The 22,245-nt window shown below is 39.3% G+C and overlaps 1 protein-coding gene and 1 long non-coding RNA gene across 2 annotated transcripts in view; both read left to right on the forward strand.

Moving 5' to 3' along the window:
* The first annotated feature begins 1,112 nt into the window (after positions 1 to 1,112).
* LOC120998112 lies at positions 1,113 to 15,289 on the forward strand. The gene is made up of 5 exons (XR_005778304.1): positions 1,113 to 1,149; positions 6,383 to 6,418; positions 9,395 to 9,448; positions 9,742 to 9,795; positions 15,235 to 15,289. It is a non-coding gene; the product is annotated as an uncharacterized LOC120998112 (long non-coding RNA).
* A 526-nt stretch (positions 15,290 to 15,815) lies between these two features.
* Positions 15,816 to 22,245, forward strand: part of LOC120998109 (collagen alpha-1(XIX) chain-like) — a 378,018-nt gene continuing 371,588 nt past the window's right edge. Inside the window, exons 1-4 of the mRNA XM_040428629.1 lie at positions 15,816 to 15,899; positions 16,380 to 16,424; positions 17,995 to 18,072; positions 20,194 to 20,229. Coding sequence (XP_040284563.1) covers positions 16,392 to 16,424; positions 17,995 to 18,072; positions 20,194 to 20,229 — 147 coding nt within the window. The 5' untranslated portion in view covers positions 15,816 to 15,899; positions 16,380 to 16,391. The remainder of the gene's footprint in view (positions 15,900 to 16,379; positions 16,425 to 17,994; positions 18,073 to 20,193; positions 20,230 to 22,245) is intronic.

The following is a 22,245-nucleotide window of genomic DNA, read 5'->3' on the forward strand; positions in this document are numbered from 1 at the left end:
CTGTGTCCGTCCAGGCCCTGCGCCAGACAGAGGACAGGGCTGAAAACCAGACTGTCCTGCCTAAAATTGGACCTCTTGCCACCCTAGGGGCAGGCTGCTGTGGAAGTCAGTGTTAAAGGGGTTTTACCATCTCAGACAATGGAAGCATATCGCTAGGATATTCCCCCATTGTCTGATAGGTGCGGGTCCCACCTCTGGGACCTGCACCAACAATGAGAGCAGAGCGTGGAAATAACCAGAGGGTGCACTGCACATGTGCATCTGCACTCTATTCATCTTTATGAGGCCGCCGAAAATAGGCTATTTCCGTCTGCCCCATAGAAATGAATAGGAGCAGGGGCCGCGCATGTGCAGTGCGCTCCCATTCACTTCTATGGGAGCAGTGGGGAGCAGCACTTGGTGGTCGACGGACCCCGGGAAATCACTGTTGTGGAAATCACTGTTAATGAGACGGGGTACTGTGGAGGTCACTAATAAAGTGGCGGCCGCTGTGAAGGTCACTGTTAAAGGGGAGGGTCGCTGTGGAGGTCACTGTTAAGGGGACAAGATGCTGTGGAGGTCACTGTTTAAGGGGCGGGAGCTGTGGAGGTCTCTGTTAAGGGAGTAGGAAACGATGGAGGTAACGTTTAAGGGGATGTCCACTATGGAGGTCAGTGTTAAGGGGCGGGGTGTTGTGAAGGTCACATTTTAAGGAAACAGAGCTCTGTGGAGGTCACTGTTAAGCGGGCGGGTTATTGTGTAAATCACTGTTATGGAGACAAAGTACTGTGAAGGTCGCTAATAAAGGGGCGGCCGCTGTTGAGGTCACTATTAAAGGGGAGGGCACTGTGGATATTACTGTTAATCGGGGCAGGCTGCTGTAGAGATAATTGTTAAAGGAGTAGGGTACTGTAGATGTCACTGTTATAATAGATACTGTCGAAATCTTTTAACGACACACACAAACATTAAATGAAATAGATTAAATATACCCTTGCGAAGCCGGGTTCTTCTGCTAGTATTACATATAGTTAATTATCAGAAGATCTAAAGATTGCATTTATTATTGTTTTATTAGCTAATTGGTGTGGAGTTTTTATGCAGTAACTACTATTCACCATGTGTCTCTTACAGACCACGTCTGACACAAAAGGAGAAAAAGGTGACCCTGTGAGTAAAACTGAGACATATTATTCATGGCACAGACTGAATTGTTTTTAGCATGGTTTCAAATTGAACATTTTTTTGGCATTGAAAGTCAATCAATTAATCTTTTTCAAATATTAATGTGTTTTTATGGATTATTGGATTTACTTGAAAGTATTTCAAAACAGCTGAACTGATGGAGGACTTTTATAGCGTTAAAATGACCGAGAGATGGTTTGATTAGGAAATAATCAATACCAACCACATAAACGAATTATTTCACCCATTCCTAGACCCAATGGATGGATAAACTTCTCTTAGTAACTTTTTTAAATAATCTGGAAAATCTTAGGCAAGTTAAATTATTATTTTTTTTATCTTCCCACAAAGGTATCAGACTGAATACATCAATGTTTAGAACAATTTTGTCAGAATAATATATGTATAACATTTGAAGTAGTATTGAAAAAAAACGGATTTTTTTCTTTAAAAATTTTTAAAATTTGGTTTTATATAATTAAAGCTTAATCATGTTACATTGATATATTCTGCAACTTTCTAATACTCTTAGGCCCCTTTCACACGGGTGAGTATTCCGGGCGGATGCGATGCGTGAGTTGAACGCATTGCACCAGCACTGAATCCTGACCCATTCATTTCTATGGGGCTGTGCACACGAGCGGTGATTTTCACGCATCACTTGTGCGTTGCGTGAAAATCGCAGCATGCTCCTCTTTGTGCATTTTTCACATAACGCAGGTCCCATAGAAATAAATGAAGTTGCGTGAAAATCGCAAGCATCCGCAAGCAAGTGCGGATGCGGTGCGATTTTCACACACGGTTGCTAGGTGATGATCGGGATGGAGACCCGATCATTATTATTTTCCCTTATAACATGGTTATAAGGGAAAATAATACCATTCTAAATACAGAATGCTAAGTAAAATAGGGCTGGAGGGGTTAAAAAAAAGAAGAAAATTATTTAACTCACCTTAGTCCACTTGTTCGCGCAGCCGGCATCTCTTTTGTCTTCATCTGTGAGCAATAGGACCTTTGATGACGTCACTCCGTTCATCACATGGTCCGTCACATGATCCATCACCATAGTGCACCTCACAAGTGAGTTAAAAAAAAAAAATTTAACCCCTCCAGCCCTATTGTACTATGCATTCTGTATTCAGAATGCTATTATTTTCACCATGTTATAAGGGAAAATAATACAATCTACCCAGCACCTAACCCAAACCCGAACTTCTGTGAAGAAGTTCGGGTTTGGGTACCAAACATGCCGATTTTTCTCACGCGAGTGCAAAACGCATTACAATGTTTTGCACTTGCGCTGAAAAATCGCGCATGTTCCCGCAATGCACCCGCACCTTTTCCCGCAACGCCCGTGTGAAAGAGGCCTTAAAGAGGTATTTTCATCTGGGACTTTGCTTGGACATGCCATTAAAGTCAGATAGATGTGGTTCACACCTCTGAGCGGGCCCCCAAAGGAAATGACTGAGCACAACGCACGTGCACCATGCTCTCCATTTGTTTCTATGGAAGTTTTGAATATAGCCGAGTGAGCACCCTTGGCTATTTTCAGGAGTCCCATAGAAATTAATGGAGCACACACAGCGAAAGTGCAGACACCATTACATTCACTTCTATGGGACTGCCGGAGATAGCTGAGCCAATGATCAGCTATTTTCAGCAGTCCCATAGAAATGAATGGAGGGTGGCTGTGCATGTATGGCTGCTCTCTGCTCACTTTGGGGGTTCTGTTCTGGAGATAGGTTTGGGTCCTGGTGGTATATCCTAGCGATATGACACCAATGTCTCAGATGAGACAACCCCTTTAATGCTTCAATCCTTGCTCTTTTTCCAATGTTTCTGTTACCTGTATAATAGATATCCTGTATACCTGTGAATAGATATCCTGTATACATCCAAAGGCTGAAAATCTACATAGATATTTCACAGTTGATACAGTATTTAGCTTGGATGCTAGGTTCTCAGATTGTGGTACATGTACCACAGGTGGCACACACCATCTTTCTAGGGAGTACTCACACTGTCGTCATCATCATGATGTGCTTTTAATGTGCAACATTATTAGGAATGAGGGATGAAACAACCAAAGTCGATTCGCATAAAACTTTGTTTCAGTGCTGTATGGAGAAAGCGCTCTGTACAGTATTAGAATGCATTGGCTCCGTTGAGTCGAAGTTATTACTTTGCGAAGTCTCAGACTTAGCGTAATAACTTAAAAAATGGATTTCCACTGTAAAAAAAAACACATTTCATCTGAGCCAATACATTCTAATACTGTACTGAGCTTCATCCAAAGTCGATTCTCTCATCCCTAAACATAATCTTGGGGTTACTGTGATGTCAGTAGAAGGTGCAGCATAGAAAAATTGAGAGATGTGCCATAGACAATAGTTTTCTGGCTAAAAGTATTTCCCTCAGGATAACACATCTTAGCTACAGATATACTTTTATGCAAGAGAGAGAGAGATTTGTAATGTGTAATGCAATGTATAATGTCCTCACAGAGGATTGTCTAGAAAATATACATTTTTAGCAAACACTGAGGCTACTTTCAGAGCTCTCACAAGCGGTCCAAAATGGATCAGTTTTGCCCTAATGCATTCTGAATAGAAAAGGATCCGCTCAGAATGCATCAGTTTGGCTCCGTTCCGTCTCCATTCCGCTTTGGAGGCGGACACCAAAACGCTGCTTGCCGTCTGACAAAACTGAGCCAAACAGATCCGTCCTGACACACAATGTAAGTCAATGGGGCCGGATCCGTTTTCACTGACACAATATGGCACAATAGAAAACGGATCCGTCCCCCATTGACTTTCAATGGTTTTCAAGACGGATCCGTTTTGGCAATGTTAAAGATAATACAAACGGATCCGTTCTGAACCAATGCATGCGCTTGTATTATCGGTGCGGATACGTCTGTGCAGATCCATGACGGATCTGCACCAAACAGCAAAGTGAATGTAGCCTTAAATGTGAAAAGTTTTAGGTCTAAACGTCCCTTTACACGGGATGATACAGAAGTGTTCCTTCCCGACAATCACTTGCTTGCTGCTGGAGGAGACAGCAGCATTTTCATGCAACGATCTTGTCACGGTGGACAGAATACAAGATACACAGAATACCACCAAACAAGTGTCTTGGCAAGAAGCTGGGGATAAAGGTCACCTCCTGACAAATCCCTACCAGCTCTCCCTAGACTTCTATGCCCACGTTCAGACCCTGAAGGTGGGAATAAACGTGTCCCCGTGCATAGGCTGAAGATTCCCTAAAATCCCTAAGATGGTGAAAGGGGGAAAGAGGCAGCCCGGCTCCCTCAGGACCTGGAGGGGGCAGGCGTCTCTCTAACAGCCTAGACAGACAACCACAAGAAAACAAAACCAACTTATCTTGTTACTGAACAGGAAAAGCAAATCCTTCCTTCCTTCCTCTGAGCCAGACAGAAGCTATAACCCGCCCAGGACACTGGGAGTGGGCGTAATTTAAACTCAAACCAACGACCCCACCCAGTGCACCTGAAGGGAGGCGGATACAGCTCAACTCCAAAACAAAAACAAAAGGCTACACTCGTGCTGCTAACCTGGCAGACCTCTGCACATAACCTGAGCAGGGCATGACAGATCTCCTCCACAGTATGAGGAGGAGTGATGACTAATGCCATTACTCGTCTCCATATTGACTAGTTGTTTGCCGGCAGCAGATGATGTTTACACAGCACGATCTGCTGTGCTCAAATGATCATTTTGTCACTGCACAAATGATCTATTGCCCGATGAACGAGCATTTTGCTTGTTCATCTGGTAATCAGCTGTACATTTACACTGCCAAATAATTGCTAACGAGCGCTTTTATGGACACTGGTTAGCAGTTATCTACTAGATTCTCTACCCATGTAAAGTGCCCTTAACTTTATACGGGTTTCAAGCGAGCAAAGATCTTGAACATGAAAAGGTACTGAAAGACAAGGAAGTATAATAGATGTTTCATTATACAATGAGCTTATAACAAAGCCACTGTTTTGAAAGTGGATAACAATGAATCCTAAAATACCACTCAACTTACCATATAATTAGAGATTAATGAATTGGTTTTAAAGAATTTGAATTCAACCTTAACAAAAATTTGGGTCAATTTCAAATCTGAATTTTTGGTGATTTGATGCAAGAGAATTTAACAAAATGGCATTAGACATTTTTCAGATCAGAAGACAGGAACAATGAAAAAGCAGGATCCACTGACCCTAGGCGGTGTGTATGTACATACCAATAGGCATTTGCCACCAAAAAAAGTAAAAATGAAAAACTGAAAATTAGAAATTAAAAACTTACTGTAAAAAATGCTACAGTGCGGTTTATTTTTAAAGAGGCTGTTTGTTACCACCAGCAGCCATGCATTTACCTATAGCCATATATATCACTGTAACTTTAATATTACTAAACCTGGCTTGGTGGTAAAGAGTTTGATAATGATTTGATACAGTCCTAGGAGACCTCAGAGTATCATCCACAACTTGTCAGGGCAATTGGAACACTTACGATTCAGGTCAAATTTGTTCAAATCCCAATCGAATCGCCCAAATAATTTGGCCTATTCGAATCCGAATCAATAAATTCACTCATCACTACTTATAATACGTTTTGATGGCAAGAAGAAGACTGCAGACTGCACTGTTCTTGCTGTCAGGTATATGGGAAACCACACAGACTGGCAAAAATGCCAGTGTGAAATCCGCATTCAGAAAAAGGATTGGAAACAGCATTAAATGTGCAAACATTTATTTTGCCAGGTAGCACTGATGCGGGGGATTACTGGTCAAACTTTATGAAGAGAAAATGAAAATAAAAAGAATGGAAGCAGAAAGCTTCCGTTTTAGCAGTGTGATCATGATTTATATCAGTGCTGATTGAAGAAAACTACAGGCAAATAGGCATCATTTTTCAAAATATTATAGATGGTGTCATTGGTTAAATATCAATATATCAGATTTATGTTTGTAGGCAAAGATTTAAAACCATTAAAGGTTCACAAAATTTAGCCTAATATTTTTTCATTATGTTATATTAATGGCAAATATCAAATAAAAATCTGTGTATGCCTATAAAATTCATTATGGGTCTGTATTCTGCATGATGCTTAAACATAATCATTCTCTCTGTGTCTGTTGAAACAGTTTTAATGAACAGAACTTGGAAAATAATCGTGTTTTTCTTTTTTTCGGAAGGGAGAAACTGCAACTAAAGGAGAGCAGGGATTAAAGGTAATGTATTGATCTTGAAACTGAATTATGTAAGGTCTTGTTCACACTTCTGTGCTGCCAGGTTTCTATTGCTTTAGATGGGCAGAATAGCATATCCTGCTGCTGCTAAACAATAGAAAGCCTCATAGATTCCATTACATGCAGGGGTGCACCTAGCCTTTCTGCTGCCTTTCTGCTGAGTCGAGAACTGAAACGGCACCCAACCCCCCCAATTTTTTAACCTAACCGCTTCCCTCCAGCTCTACTGTTAAAGACTTATTTGGAAAACATTACATACAGAGCTACAAAACATACAGGGTAATACAGAGCCACATACTGTGCCCGCTGTGCTTCTCAATACTATGCTGCAGAAACAGATAATCCCCCTTCCGCTGCCCCCTCTTGTCCCTACCTGGTGCTGCCTGAGGCGATCGCCTCACCTCGCCTCATTGGTGGTGCACCCCTGGTTACATGACAAAGGGATTCATCATGTATGTTATAGAATGATCCTCTAAAACAGAAGCAAAAACATCACTGTGAACAGAAAGAAATGGCAATGCATGTTCTTGAAGCATGGAAGTGAAAATTGGTGACCTTGAAATATATGCTGGTGCTAAGCTATTCAGTGTGAAAGACACTTTTTTTTTCTCCTGGCTAAAAGAGGGGGGTTCTGAGAAAGGGACCACCCTATAACTTCCAAATAATCTAGGAAGGAATTGAGTGGACAACCGCACTAAATGGGCTATGCAGAATTGGAAAACCATGGCTGCTTTTTTTTTCTTCAAAAAACAGAAACACATTTGTCCACATCTAGTAACATAGTAACATTGTATATAATGCCGAAAAAAGACATTTGTCCATCCAGTTCAGCCTGTTATCCTGCAAGTTGATCCAGAGGAAGGCAAAAAATACCCCTGTGAGGTAGAAGCCAATTTTTCCTACTTAAGGGGAAAAAAATTCCTTCCCGACTCCAATCAGGCAATCAGAATAACTCCCTGGATCAACAACCCCCTCTAGTAACTATATCCTGTAATATTATTACACTCCAGAAATACATCCAGACCCCTCTTGAACTCTTTTAGTGAATTCACCATCACCACCTCCTCAGGCAGAGAGTTCCATGGTCTCACTGCTCTTACCGTAAAAAATCCTCTTCCATGTTTGTGTACAAACCTTCTTTCCTCCAGACGCAGAGGATGTCCCCTCGTCACAGTCACAGTCCTGGGGATAAATAGATGATGGGATAGATCTCTGTACTGCCCCCTGATATATTTATACATAGTAATTAGATCTTCCCTCAGTCATCTTTTTTCTAAAGTGAATAACCCTAATGTTGATAATCTTTCAGGGTACTGTAGTTGCCCCATTCCAGTTATTACTTTAGTTGCCCTCCTCTGGACCCTCTCCTGCTCTGCTATGTCTGCCTTATTCACAGGAGCCCAGAACTGTACACAGTACTCCATGTGTGGTCTGACTAGTGGTTTGTAAAGTGGTAGGTCTATGTTCTCATCACGGGCATCTATGCCCCTTTTGATGCAACCCATTATTTTATTGGCCTTGGAAGCAGCTCCCTGACACTGGTTTTTGCAGCTTAGTTTGCTGTTTACTAAAATTCCTAGGTCCTTTTCCATGTCAGTGTTATCCAGTGTTTTACCATTTAGTATGTATGGGTGACTTGCATTATTCCTTCCCATGTGCATAACCTTACATTTGTCAGTGTTAAACCTCATCTGCCACTTCTCTGCCCAAGCCTCCAATCTATCCAGATCCCTCTGTAGCTGTATACTGTCCTCTTCCGTGTCAATTACTTTACACAGTTTAGTGTCATCTGAAAAAATTTATATTTTACTGTGCAAGCCTTCTACAAAATCATTAATAAATATATTGAAGAGAATAGGGCCCAATACTGACCCCTGAGGTACCCCACTAGTGACAGTGACCCAATCTGAGTGTGTACCGTTAATAACCACCCTCTGTTTTCTATAGCTCAGCCAGTTACTTACCCACATACAGACGTTTTCTCCCAGTCCAAGCATTCTTATTTTATATACTAACCTTTTATGTGGTACAGTGTCAAATGCTTTGGAGAAGTCCAGATGTACGACATCCATTGATTCACCGCTGTCAAGTCTAGAACTTACCTCCTCATAGAAACTGATTAAATTAGCTTGACATGACTGATCCCTCATGAAGCAATACTGATATGGCGTTATTTGCTTATTTTCATTGAGGTACTCCAAAATAGCATCTCTTAGAAAACCTTCAACAGTTTACCCACAACAGATGTTAAACTTACCGGCCTATAGTTTCCATGCTCTGTTTTTGGACTCATTTTGAATATTGGCACCACATTTTCTTTGCACCAATCCTGTGGAACACTCCCTGTCAGTATAGAGTCCTGAAATATCAGAAATAAGGGTGAAATGACATTACTTAATTCTCTTAGGATACGGAGGTGTATGACATACGGTCCTGGCGATTTGTATTTTTTAATATTTATGACACATCTGTTCACTTACATTCATTAAATGAACTTCTGAAGGAAAGAGGCCATAGTGCTAGGTTAATCTCCAAAATACTGATGGTAACACATAAATTCCATTCACACTTGTTTATTTGGTCAATATTTTACGTCACTACTGTATTTGTAAGCCAAATCCAGGAACCTAACCTTTGCTGTGTTTTGGACCCGCTACTGGTTTTTGCTTACAAATACTGTTGCAAAATACGGATCAGAATATGCCTCAGCTGACAGGGGCCTTCATATATCATGTATGTGATCTGGAATCCATCTAAACATATAAAAACATTCTCAAATGGACTAGTATCGTAGGCCAATATATGGTACTGCATACCTAGCACAGCTCCCCCAAGCATATAAAAGGGCTGTGGTTGAACTCTATTGATGAGTTGTATTTGTATTTTGAAATTTTTAAGAATTTACATACAATATTTATGCTTAAGTTCTATTAATATTTACTTTGTTTTGTGATAAAGGGTGAACCAGGACATCCAGGATTGCCAGGATTTTCAGGAGCTCCTGGTATTCAGGTATGGTTGCTGTATATGGATTTATGTTTGACATTTAACAAAGCAATGTTATAGCTTTCTAGATAATCAATAGTAAATGCAGTAGAAAAGACTTAAAAGGCTCCTAGCAGGTAATCAAAATATTTGTATTTCACTTAGTAAATTGGAATGTATAAAATAATGATGGATTCAATTGCAGTTTTGTGATGTACATCTGTAGCTTGTCACAGAACACTCAGTATTATTAAGGCAATACAGTAGATTCACTTCTGTTTTGCCTTTAACCATTATAAATAAAGCTTAACTTGTTTTAGGGTCCAATAGGGGAACCTGGAGCTACAGGACCAAAAGGCTCATCAGGAGAAGTAGTATGTATAGTTTTCTCTTTTCACAGTATTTTTGATTTATGGGTAACATATAAAACATTCATATTATTATCATGTTTGGTGCTAACTAGGAAGGTGCTGTTTTTTATAGGGGTTTTTTCTGACTCCATTGACTCTCTTTGGATTTTAGCTCAAGATTTTGGAGGTTATGTGATTGGGACAATATATTTCTTCATACTGATCTTATACAGATGTCAAGTATTGCAATTACTGCCAATAGATGATGAAATGTGAAGAAGCATTAAGAAAGATCCTGAAAAGGACCAAAATAAATATATACCTTTGGTGTGATTATTTTACTCAAGGGAAGCTTTGGTTAATGCATAAATCAGTATACACAGTAAAACTTCAGGCACATTTTTATAATTAGCAAAAATAACTTACAGTATCAAGTTAATGTAACATACTGTACCAGAACTCATTCATTCAGGACATTAATTTATTTATTCATCGTGACCTCACAAATTTAAGTTTACATGGTTCCCCTTAAAGAGTTAGAAATACTGTCTTTTTTGCTCTATAAGACGCACCTACCCATAGGTTTTAGAGAAGGAAAATAAGGAAAAATATTTTTCATTAGACCTCAGTTCAGAGCCCATGTCAAACCCTGTTAATCAGACATCAGCTTAGAGCCCCAGTCAGACCCCCAATGTTAATAAGACCCCCAGACTTCTGGAACCCAGGCAAACTAGGCAAGTATAAGACAAGGCTTCAGGAACAGTCTAGAGACTTCAGTAGCAAACATTATTACACAGAAGCATACATTGTTCCACAACCAGGGTCTGGCCACACACGGACATAGCTCAAGAATAAAATGTCAGGACATTTTAGCATATAGACAAAAAGTACAGATTCAAACTGGAGAATTAATCCCTACAGAAGCAGGTTGGAGAGACACAAACATCACAATAGAGTAATCCTTAGCCAGTATGCAAACATCATAGGCAAATGTGCACTGCCATACTGAAACATGGCCCTAGATGCACATTCACAATGTAGAAACAGCCCACACAGAATAAAATAGCACACAGTGAGCAGACATTGGAACAGTACCCCTCTATACAGACACGGACAGAGAAGAGATGCAAGTCACAGGGGTGCAGTTCACACCCACAAGTATCCGCAGCCAGTACACATTGAACAGATGAGTCTGTGCGCTTCCACACTGACACATGGCCCTAGATACACGACCACAATATTCAGCAACCAGCTCACATGGTATACAATGGCAAACAGTGGACAGAAGTGTAACATCTACATTAACTTCTGTGGGAGTTACTGAAACAGCTAAGCACACCTGCAGCTGACTCTCACAGGGTATACCATAAATGTTAAGAATGGAAATCCCACCTTAAAGGGAACCTGTCACCGGGACTCATCTCAGGGACAGGACTCATCTCAGGTTAATTTGCATATGTATCAAATCTCTTTTTTTTTTTACACAATAAAAGCACACAGAGCTATGGGGACTGGGTATTGCGGATGTGCTAGCGGCCATCTAGCAACCCATGTCCTCAGCTCTATACACAAAATCCAGGTGACAGGTTCCCTTTAAGTTCTGTAACAAAATCAGGGCATTGATTGCCTACAGTAGGCATTCAACAATTCAACAATCTCTTCCTTGTAAATGAGTCCCCTGAAGATACGTTGTTCATACAACATCTTGCTGCTAGGACCCCCAGCAACAAGCGTTTAATTTCTCTGCAGCACCACCACAGTAGAAATCAATAATCATAGCATGACAAGACCGGTATTTTTTAAAGCATGAATTCACAATATTTTGTCACAAGATTAATCCTGTATGTATGGCCCCCCTGTGGTTGTATTATGAGTTGCAGTCTGGTAAGGATTTGTTTAGCATGTTGTTTATGGCCAAATCAAAGTTTAACAGTTTATAAATTCATTGAGAGGAGGAGAGGGGAGATGGAGACTATGCCAGTACAAGCAGTCTGATGGATTTATCACAAAACAACATTTGAAGCTTCTCTCTACTATGAAACAAATGCTCTAATTGAAACTTATTACAAAAGCATTTTTATCTATAAAAATTATTCTAAAGATGTCCAAAGCCTTTAAGGATCAAGTGACCTCAGACTTTATTTAACCTCTAACAACTGCCCACTTTTGATTCCCCGGAAGATAGCAAAGCATGGATCGAGGATAAATTGTCTAATTAAACGGATAGGATTGGGGACGAGGGGGGCTTAACGCTATGGAAGAGAGTCAGGGGCTAGTGCCCACTGGGTCAAAGGTGTGTTTTTTTTTCTTCCTCTTCTCTCTCTCTCTCTCTCTCGCTCCCTCCCTCTCTCTCCTCTCTCATATCCATGCCCTCTTGAATATTCTGCCATATTTGATCAACACTGGAATGATAAAATATGCAAATCGTCTCATGGAATGTTAGAGGACTAGGTACGGGGGTGAGACGAATGGCAATATTTAATGTTATCTTCCCGCTATTATTTGTCTTCAAGAGACGCATTTGACCAAAGATACTGTAACCACCATGAATAGGCCTTGGATACGCATGCATTTCATGCTTTATACTCATCCTATTCCAGGGGTGTAAGTATCCTGATATATAAGGCTATTAAAATTAAAATAAATGATGTAGTTGTTGATAGTGAAGGTAGATACCTGTTGCTTGATTGTTTATTAACTAAATTGTTATTTTAGGCTAGAAGATGGATTGTAAGGAAATAGATAGAGAAAACCGCACCAACAATAAGTATGGGGCTCAGTATGGTCAAATGTTCGCTGGCTTGTGAGAGATTACATATAGTTACAAACCCTAAAAGGTGGAGGTTTGAGAGTATGTGGGCAGAATGGCTGAAAAACTGATTAAGATGGAGGTTGGACTGGGGCGTGGGGGGAGGGGTTGGGGATGGAAAGAGATGAGAGAGTTTTCCTTTTTCTTTTCTTCTTTTTTTTTTGGGGGGGTGGGGAGGGGGGTGGAAAATTATAAATTGTAATGTGGTGATATACAATTTTGTAATACTGATTTTACATGCAGCAAAGATACGTATGTCCTTTTTTGGTATTGTAAAAGCATAAAAACAATAAAAGAATAAAACTGCCCACTGTCTTTTGACGGTGGCAAGTACAGGACCTCAGTCTGCAGCAATGTATTTTTGTTGTCACAGCACTCCGGCGCTAAGAACTGGCTGTTATAAACAGCCTGTGTTGTAACTGCTGGCTCCTTCTTAGCAAGTTTGAAGAAAGGTCCAAACCCAGCTGTTGACTTATTGATCATGCCATGATCCATACCATTGCATGATTAGAGGGGACTCCCCCCTGCTATCAGGTCACCGTATTTCCCAGGGACCCGAACATAGCTGGAGAAGTGATGCCCAGTCCTTCATAGGTCCCCAGGGCTGTCTTCACTATAAACCTGCTGTTAGGGCCCACTTGTTTTGCTCTAACAGCAGTCTATGTTATAGTGGCTCAGAACATAATATACTAGCATACAGGGGTATGCTAATATATTATAAATATATTATAAATGTGAAATAAAGTTATAAAACATTACTTTCACAATGTTTTTTCACTGAGTACACATTAAATTTAAAAAAATGCACATATTAGGTACTGTATCTACCACACAACCAGTATCTTAGAAAAGTGAGTACACCCTTCAAATTTTTATAAATACTTTATTCTATCTTTTCATGGGACAACACTGAAGATATGACACTTTGATACAATGTAAAGTAGTTAGTGTACAGCTTGTATAACAGTATAAATTTGGTGTGCCCTCAAAATAACTCAACACACAGCCATTAATGTCTAAACCACTGGAAACAAAAGTGATTACACCCCTAAGTGAAAATGGCCAAATTGTGCCAAATTAGCCATTTTCCCTCCCCGGTGTCATGTAACTTTTTAGTGTTACAAGGTCTCAGGTGTGAATGGGGAAATAGTGTGTTAAATTTGATGTTATCGCTGTCACACTCTCTCATACTGGTCACTGGAAGTTCAACATGGCACAGCATTGGCAAACTCTGTGAGGATCTAAAAAAATTGTTATTGCTCTACATATAGATGGCCTAGGCTATAAGAAAATTGCCAACCCCCTAAAACTGAGCTGCAGCACAGTGGCCAAAACCATACAGTAGCTCAACAAGACAGGTTCCACTCAGAACAGACCTGGCCATGGTCGACCAAAGAAGTTGAGTGCATAAGCTCAGCCTCAGGTTGTCTTTGCAAAATAGATGTATGAGTGCTGCCAGCATTGCTGCAGAGGTTAATAGGGTGGGGGGGTCAGCCTGTCAGTGTTCAGACCATACGCCGCACACTGCATGAAATTGGTTTGCATGTCGTACCAGAAGGAAAAGAAAGCCCGCAAAAAGTTTGCTGAAGACAAGCACATAGATTAAGGACATGGATTACTAGAACCATGTCCTGTGGTCTGATGAGACCAAGATAAACTTATTTGGTTCACATGGTGTTTTGCCTACAGTCAAGCATGGTGGTGGGAGTGTCATGGGTTTGGGGATGCATGAGTGCTGCGGGTTGTGGGGAACTACAGTTTATTGAGGGAACCATGAATGCCAACATGTACTGTGACATACTGAAGCAGAGCATGATCCCCTTCCTTCAGAAACTGGACAGCATGGCAGGATTCCAACATAATAACGATCCCAAACACACCTCCAAGATGACTACTGCCTTGCTAAATAAACTGAGGGTAAAGGTACTGGATTGATCAAGCATGTCCTCAGAACTAACCCCTATTGAGCATCTGTGGGGCATCCTGAAATGGAAGGTGAAGGAGTGCAAGGTCTCTAACATCCACCAGCTCTATGATGTTGGCATGAAGGAGTGGCAACTGTGAAACTCTAATGAACTCCATGTCCAAGAGAGTTAACACAGCGATGGAAAATACTGGTGGCCACACAAAATATTGACAATATGGGCACAATTTGGCCATTTTCACTTAGGGGTGTACATTAATGGCTGTTGAGTTATTTTGAGGGCACACCAAATTTACACTGTTATACAAACTTCTGTGTGATTGTCAAAGGTTAAAAAGCATGCCTAGATAATTCTCCCATAGAAGTCAATTGTGTCTATGGCCCATATGGCTGCCGCAAAGCAATTTTCTTAATGCTTTCTAAATGCTTTGAAGAATAGCTCAGGTAAGATGATCCCCCATAATCATGTTCAGAAAACAGAATACAAAAATCTACAGTATAATCAGGAAAAAAATAACAAATTAGAAAAATGGATATATGTTGCTATCTAGTTTTATCTGGCAGACAACATTTTTGGAGACACGTTTCCATTAAGGACATTTTAGGCCTGGTCATTAAGGGGTTAATACATTCATTTTGGATATCTATATTTTTAAGCATATGGGATTAATTACCTACGGTATGTTGTGATTTTTATTATTGTTTTACCTACACTGACCTATTACAACAGGGATTACCTGGAGAGCATGGAATACCTGGTAAACCAGGAACCAAAGGAGAAAAGGCATGTATTCTTTTACGTAACCTTTAAATTTAATTTTTGTATAACCTTTTTTTTTAATTGTACATTTAGTGAATCAGTTAGCACTAAGTTTACCGTACTTGCTAAGTGATTTATTATTATATTTAATATAAAAATATTATAGAATGAGACGTAAGAACAGTGCCTGAACTGTATAAGATGTAATTAGAGTACAATAAATAGCACACTCACTTAGTCATAGTTAGAAATGTTTATTGCACATTTTAATGATGTCTAACACCCACTTGTGTTACAACAATAACTGCTTTGTTCATGTCAAATAGGTTGCCTTTTCTGCTTAAGCTAGATATATATTTTTTTGTTTTCCAGTTACCTTTTCTAGTATTCAATGTACTTATTGACATTTTATTTAGTAGCACCACAATATTACGCCTCATAGACAGATATGCTATGGAAAGTGTGCAATATAATGTCTGTACAATGCATTTTGTTGTGTTTTCCTTCATGTAAACATATACAAATATTTGCTATTTATTTCAAAGGGGGATTCAGGTGGCCCTATCGGATCTCCTGGAGCCCCAGGTCCCGAAGGAGAACCAGGACCACCCGGATTTGGATTACCTGGGGAACCAGTAAGCATTCATGCTTTACTTTGCTGTCCCGTGGGCATATCTATAGTATTATTCAATTATATCCAGCTTATTTTTCTATATTTAGTTTATTCAAATACATTCTATATAGTATACCTGAAATAGTCAAAAAGTGCAGACCTTTGAAATCTCAAATCTTTTATTCATAGATTTTTATGGGTTAAATAGCAGCTGTTAATAAAAACGTTTGACTCTATGCATATAACAGTATTTGTCTTACATGTGAGTTCATCTTATGCCATTTTTTAATATTTGACATTCTGGAGATCTGTTTTTTGTTACTCACCAAAATGTCTTAGATAAACTAGTGATCCTATATCTGATTGTGATATATTTTCAAATGGCAGAATTAATTTACCTAGTCTCAGCAACCCAGCATTAGCTGCTATAAAATGTTCCTAATAACAAAACGGATGTGTCCTAAAATGTCTTAAGAAATGTTTTCTTGCTTTTTAAAATTAGGGGCCAATTGGCATGTCTGGTGAACCTGGACCACGGGGCCCCAAGGTGGGATTCAATTATGCCATGTTTTAATTAGTATTTTGATGAGTAATTTAAATATATTAGAGATCACGTTTGTTTAATAAAAGTGTACCAATGGTTTGAAATACTTCTATATAAATCCTATAAACTCCATGTCATTTTTGTTCCCCTACCCATAGGCTTCTATAACTGTTAAAAAACCTCACTCAAATATCTGTTAAGTAAAACATTAACAGAAGACAGGATGGGAATAGGGGGAAGCTGCTGAGAGAGTGAAGGAGAGGGAGCAGCAAAGGAACAGTGGCTTAGAGCACACAACACATTTCTGTCATTACTTCAGGATCTATCAGGAATAGAGAGAGAATGCACATTTACAGAAAGCAGGCATGCTTTAATTTCCAGTCTTTAAGCAGAAATTGTTATCTTTGATGTCAGGAAAAAACGGAATATCCTCCAAAGTTCAGTCTTAGAAACTGGGTGCATTGTTTCCATTTCAAAATTCAAAGCATGCCTGTCTTTTCAGATGACTTTTCAGAATAAGCTGCCATGTGTGTCACACTATATGTGACTATTACATGACTTGTATCCTGCATTTACCAGCAGTTTCTCCTCTGCAGGTTCCAGCTCTAATTCTCAGTTTTCCTTGAGCTAATGGGTGGAGACTAGCTAGCATGATGTCTCCATTACACTGCAAACACAGAGAGAAGGAGATCTTGCTCCCCAAATTCTTTCAGAGCAGCGCTCATCAGCATTACTGTTAAAAATAGCATTATGGTGAGGCAACGAATTTACTATTAGCTGCAGAAGCACCTCTGTGTGTATCTCTTCCTCTGTCTCTTTCATTCAACTTCTGCTCTCTCTTCCCCTTCATACACTTTTATGGTAAGACTGTAATCTGATCAATCAGTGAGCTGAAAGTCCATCTCATCTATCAGGATGGATTTTTCTGTGAATTCAAAGTGAGTAATCAGATTAGTATGGGGGGGGGGAGGAGAGGGAAGAAGCCTGAAAGTGAAGAAAAAGGCATTTTTCTCTAATAAGAAATATGACAAGGTTATTGTATTGACTTGTGCTATTGATTAACACAGAGTTTGTTGAAACAACATTAATCCCAAAAGCATTCAATGATAATGAGCTCTGGAGTGGCCATTCCATTGTTTCTTGTTTTGGTGGGATACATTTTGTTGCATTTAGACTCAAGTGTATTTCACACTGATTCTGATATTACACATTAGTCTACTATGGAGCTTAGTTGTGATTTCTCATTGTCATTTAGCCTGCTAAAAAATAGAAGTGAAAATCAACCGAGCACTACCACAATATATAGGCAGTCTTCACCTATGGAGTTATGACTGAAATGTCATTTTGGCCCGCATCTGGAGTGCCATTTTAATGGCCATTTTCACTGGAATTTATTTTAAGACAAAGATGGTCTGAGCCTTTTTTTCTCAGTAATGTTTATCTAGCATTTATTTAGCTTATGCAGTGAAATGTATTAAAATGTTCCATAAAAATGATACAAATGCATTGCTGACTCTCTTCTTCATATGATTTTATATTTATCCCTTTACCATACTTAATATTAACTTAACAGGGAGAAAGAGGTTTGCCAGGTGTACAGGGGTCTCAAGGAGAGCCAGGGGTACCTGGAACAGTTACAGAAGGTCCCCAAGTAAGTCCATATTTGTTCATATTGTATTAAAATGTCATATTATAACAGGAAGATGATGGATGCAGTCATCCTTAGAAGCAAGCTACAGTCGTACATGTTTAATCGCCATAAACTGATTCTATCAGTTCAGCTATTATCATCAGCACTTGTAATGATCCAAAATGCCCAGATTTAAAATATTGGTCCAAAATGAAATTATCCTAATTATTATGTGCAGAATCATCTTTAATGCCAATAAGTAAAACTGGTTTGAAATTCTTCTTTGTTCATTGCATTCTGTGTAAACTGAATGGGAAAATGAGTATATCAAGGGTTATGATTTAAACGCTCCATGCATTTTCAGCTAGCTAGCCTTCTAGGCTTTCTAGTCTATCTTTGAACACATTGCTCTTAAAGAGGACCCATCACCATTCCTGAGATGCCTGTTTTAATAGCTACATGCATTCCCCATGAAATACCAATTCTGGAACATCTGTTCTTATGACTCTATAGTATGCCTTTCCTTTATTATTTCTACTAGAAGTTTATTAATGAATTGCAAGCAGTCTGCAGTAAGGGTACAGCTGGGTGTTACCAGTTTGAGTGGTGTCCTTACACAGTCTGACTCTATCCATTCTCTACTGCCAATGTCAGACTGTGCTCCTGAATTATTACATGGGGAATGCAGGTAGCTACTAAAACCGGCATGTCAGGAGCGGTGACAGGTCCTCTTTAAGTAAATGTTTAGTTGCTACCCACTGACTTATTTTGTTCATCCCAGTCATAGAACAAAATCAGCTTAATATTTATTCATACCTTTTGATTTTATTCTCTATGGCCTATCAAAATTAGGGATTAGTATGGACTATCAAAAGTAGATATTGATACATGTTTAAACAGAAACAGAGGAGTTTGTTCTTCCTTTGGCATTTCAGTGGCTCAAAGCACTTGGTTCACAAAGAAAGATTTGTGTATGTTTTTGCTTTCGTGGTTTAAAATTGAAGAAAAAATACTGAACTCTTTTTACCAAACTACCTTTAGATATGTTTGGCCATATGTGTTTGTGCCTTAACCTTTAAAGTATAAACTTCTATTAGCCTTATTTAATTTTAGGGAGAAAAAACTGTACTGATTTATTTCTTGATTTAACTTTCTGCTAGAAAAATCCTCAGATTCCCTTCATGTTGTCATAGAGCTAAAAGGAATGTGTCACCAGAAAATGATCCATTTTTTTAAGGGGGTTTATGGGGTTTATTTATTAAGAACGTCATTTTAGACACCGGTCTTAATACCCTGGTAGTGAATGCGTCAAATTTATGTAGACCTGGTGTGAGCGGGGAAAAGATGCAGATTGCGGCGCAAATAACCTTTGCACTGCAATCTGCGACAGATATATGCCAGAAAGAGGTGTATATCTGTTAGTAAACGACCCACTATATTTTAAATATTTTTGGCATTTTTCTTATTTCCCATGTCACTATCTTATACATATAAAACATTCTGAAATCTTACAGTTTTTACTTTGACCTCTGACTCTCATAATAGGCTGACATTTTTTGTTTTATACAGATTGATTTTCAGTAGTCATCTTATTACCATCATGGGCAGGATTACAATTAACGGTATCACCTATATATAGATAAAACAGGATACACCATTCACAATAGATGAAGGTCACAGCTCAGAACCCTTCCATTTCATTGTAGGGTGACTGCTGTTCTAAAGACTCTGCCATGAAATTAATTTATCTAGAGTCTTCAGGTTCCTGTGGTTCATGTGGAGACTGTAAAGCATATCTCCAAATGCTGTTACCAGCATCTCAGTAAGATGGCTGCCCCCATAATCATGTATAGTAAATAGAAAAAAAATATACAAAAACTGTTTGCAAATACATTCCCTTTAATTGGCAACATTCTAGCTCAGTGGTGCAGTGAAATGATGGGTATTATGATAGCCTACATGCTCACTTACTTCAGAAAATATAAACTCCACATTGTGCTGACATTAGGAGGATGTCAGGAGATTTGATCTCCTTGTCAGAGCTCTACTCTCTAATCCACTTGAACAATGTTTGAACATGTGAAGCTCTTACCTTTGAGTACCTATTAGTTCTTTATTTTGTTCTTGTTGTTTTATTCATAGGGCCCGGTAGGACCCCCAGGAATACAAGGTATACAGGTAAAGACAGACTTTGAATTCAAATTATATGGCATTTTTAGCAGCAATATAATTTACATTGAATTTACAGTAGGTACAGATCTGTCCTGCCATAACTTATTCAATTTGGTTAAAGTGTAACTATTGCTTTAGTCTATTTTTAATATTGTGCAGGGACAGAGGTGTTAAACATTTTGTAATATAGTTTATTAGTGAAATATGTTTCTGCATATCATCTTCTTAGCAATGCTCTAAATCTCTCCTTAGCAATGCTCTAATTGCTCCATCTTCATGTGTTCTACTGAGTGCTAAAGATGACATACTGAACAGAGCTAGACTTCTCAGGCTTCCTTGTAGCTATCTATCCCAGCATCTGGCTTCCTATATGTGCCCTATCACTGCTGTGTCCCTGCCTACTGTGATAACCACTGGCAGTTCTGTACATCTGCCTTCCTGCACTTTTGTGCTGTCAGTAAGTGTGCTAAGTTACTGCACATTAAAGGATAACTGTCATATTTTTATTTTATTTGCTAGTTTATTAGAGCTAGGCATGTATACCTGAGTTAGTCTGTCATTGATTTCCAAAAGATCTGTAATTACCTTATAATAACAGCTTTCATTAATGTTTCCTGTCCCTTTCCACTGCTACTTTAAAAGACCATTGCTGTGGCTCATCTGTCTCCGACTAGGAAGTGTGACACAGTGAGAGGTTTTATCTGGGAAAACAGTTATTTTCCTCCCAGCATGTGCTGCTGGGCTGATTTACAACCAGGTGAGGTCAAATACCGGACCGGATTTTAAGTGCCGGTCCGAGTTTTGGCAGCACCTGGCTGTCCTTAAATAGGCAGCTGGGCTCAGAAGCTGTGTCTCTGTGTTGGGATCTGGGAGTCTTGTGTCTGGATTAAGGCTTGCTACCTGTTTGGCGTGAAAACAGGTTGGTGCTGCTATGGTCAAAGACTCTTTGAGGCAGAATTGCCACATGGTGTGAATTACCACCAACACCACAAGGTGGCTTTTTGCTTGATTATCACTGCTTGTTTTGTCACTTGCCTAAAGTGGGAATAAAACACTGAACTGTTTAATCCAGAGAACTTGTTGTTGCCTCTATACTGCGTCTGCTAATCTTGTCTACCAGAGCGAACCCCCCCAGAAGACAGTGGGGCGGTCCTTCACACTGCATGCCTGCATTAGGCTTCAGAGTGAGGAGGCGTGTCTCTCAGTAATTCAATTTGATTGGCTGGCAAGAAGCTGCTGGCTACAGCATTTTTGTATGTGACCTGAGGGAATGCAGTTTTGGCCTCAGAGAACTGGCAGAGGAGCCATCTTGAGAACATCCTCATAATGTAGGATTCAAAACACCGTAACTAAGGGGAAAACTCAAGGAAAACAGTGGTAAGTGAAGAAACTAAAGATTGCTTTATGCATAATGCTGCTGCGGAAGTAACATATGCTAAAATAGATTTTTTGATGAAAATATGATAGTTATCCTTTAACTGTCAGTGCTAAGCACTAGCAGTCCCATTCTCTGCTCTTTTAGCAGCACTCAGTAGAGCGTAGGCTGGAAGTCTGCCTTTGTATGTTCCGGATAGTTGTCTTCAGTACTCAGTAGAACGCTGATTCGGAGACTCATTTACTAAGGATCCTTATTACATCCTGTTTTCTAGCGAAATAATACATATTTCCCTAGTGTGTTACAAAAAAGTTTATTATCATTGTCCCTACACAATATTAGATATAAAACATCAATGACAATTTCATTTTAAGGACTCCTAATTTCTTATATAGCAAATTCAACAGAATTTCATAAAATGATTCCAAGATTATGGACAGACTGTCATTAACATAATGACCATACAGATTTAGAATAAAAACATCTTGTGACACAATATTGGACTCTGTCTTTTGTTTTTTAAAGTTGGTCATATCACACCACATATCTTGAAATGCATTTCTTCCATGAAGAAAAATAAGGAAGGACACATCTGTAAATGTAATATGTGTAGGCTGGAAAGTGTAACATGTGCTTTGTCTTTTTAG

This window comes from Bufo bufo, chromosome 4 (assembly GCF_905171765.1).
Source record: "Bufo bufo chromosome 4, aBufBuf1.1, whole genome shotgun sequence".
Classification (NCBI taxonomy): Eukaryota; Metazoa; Chordata; class Amphibia; order Anura; family Bufonidae; genus Bufo; species Bufo bufo.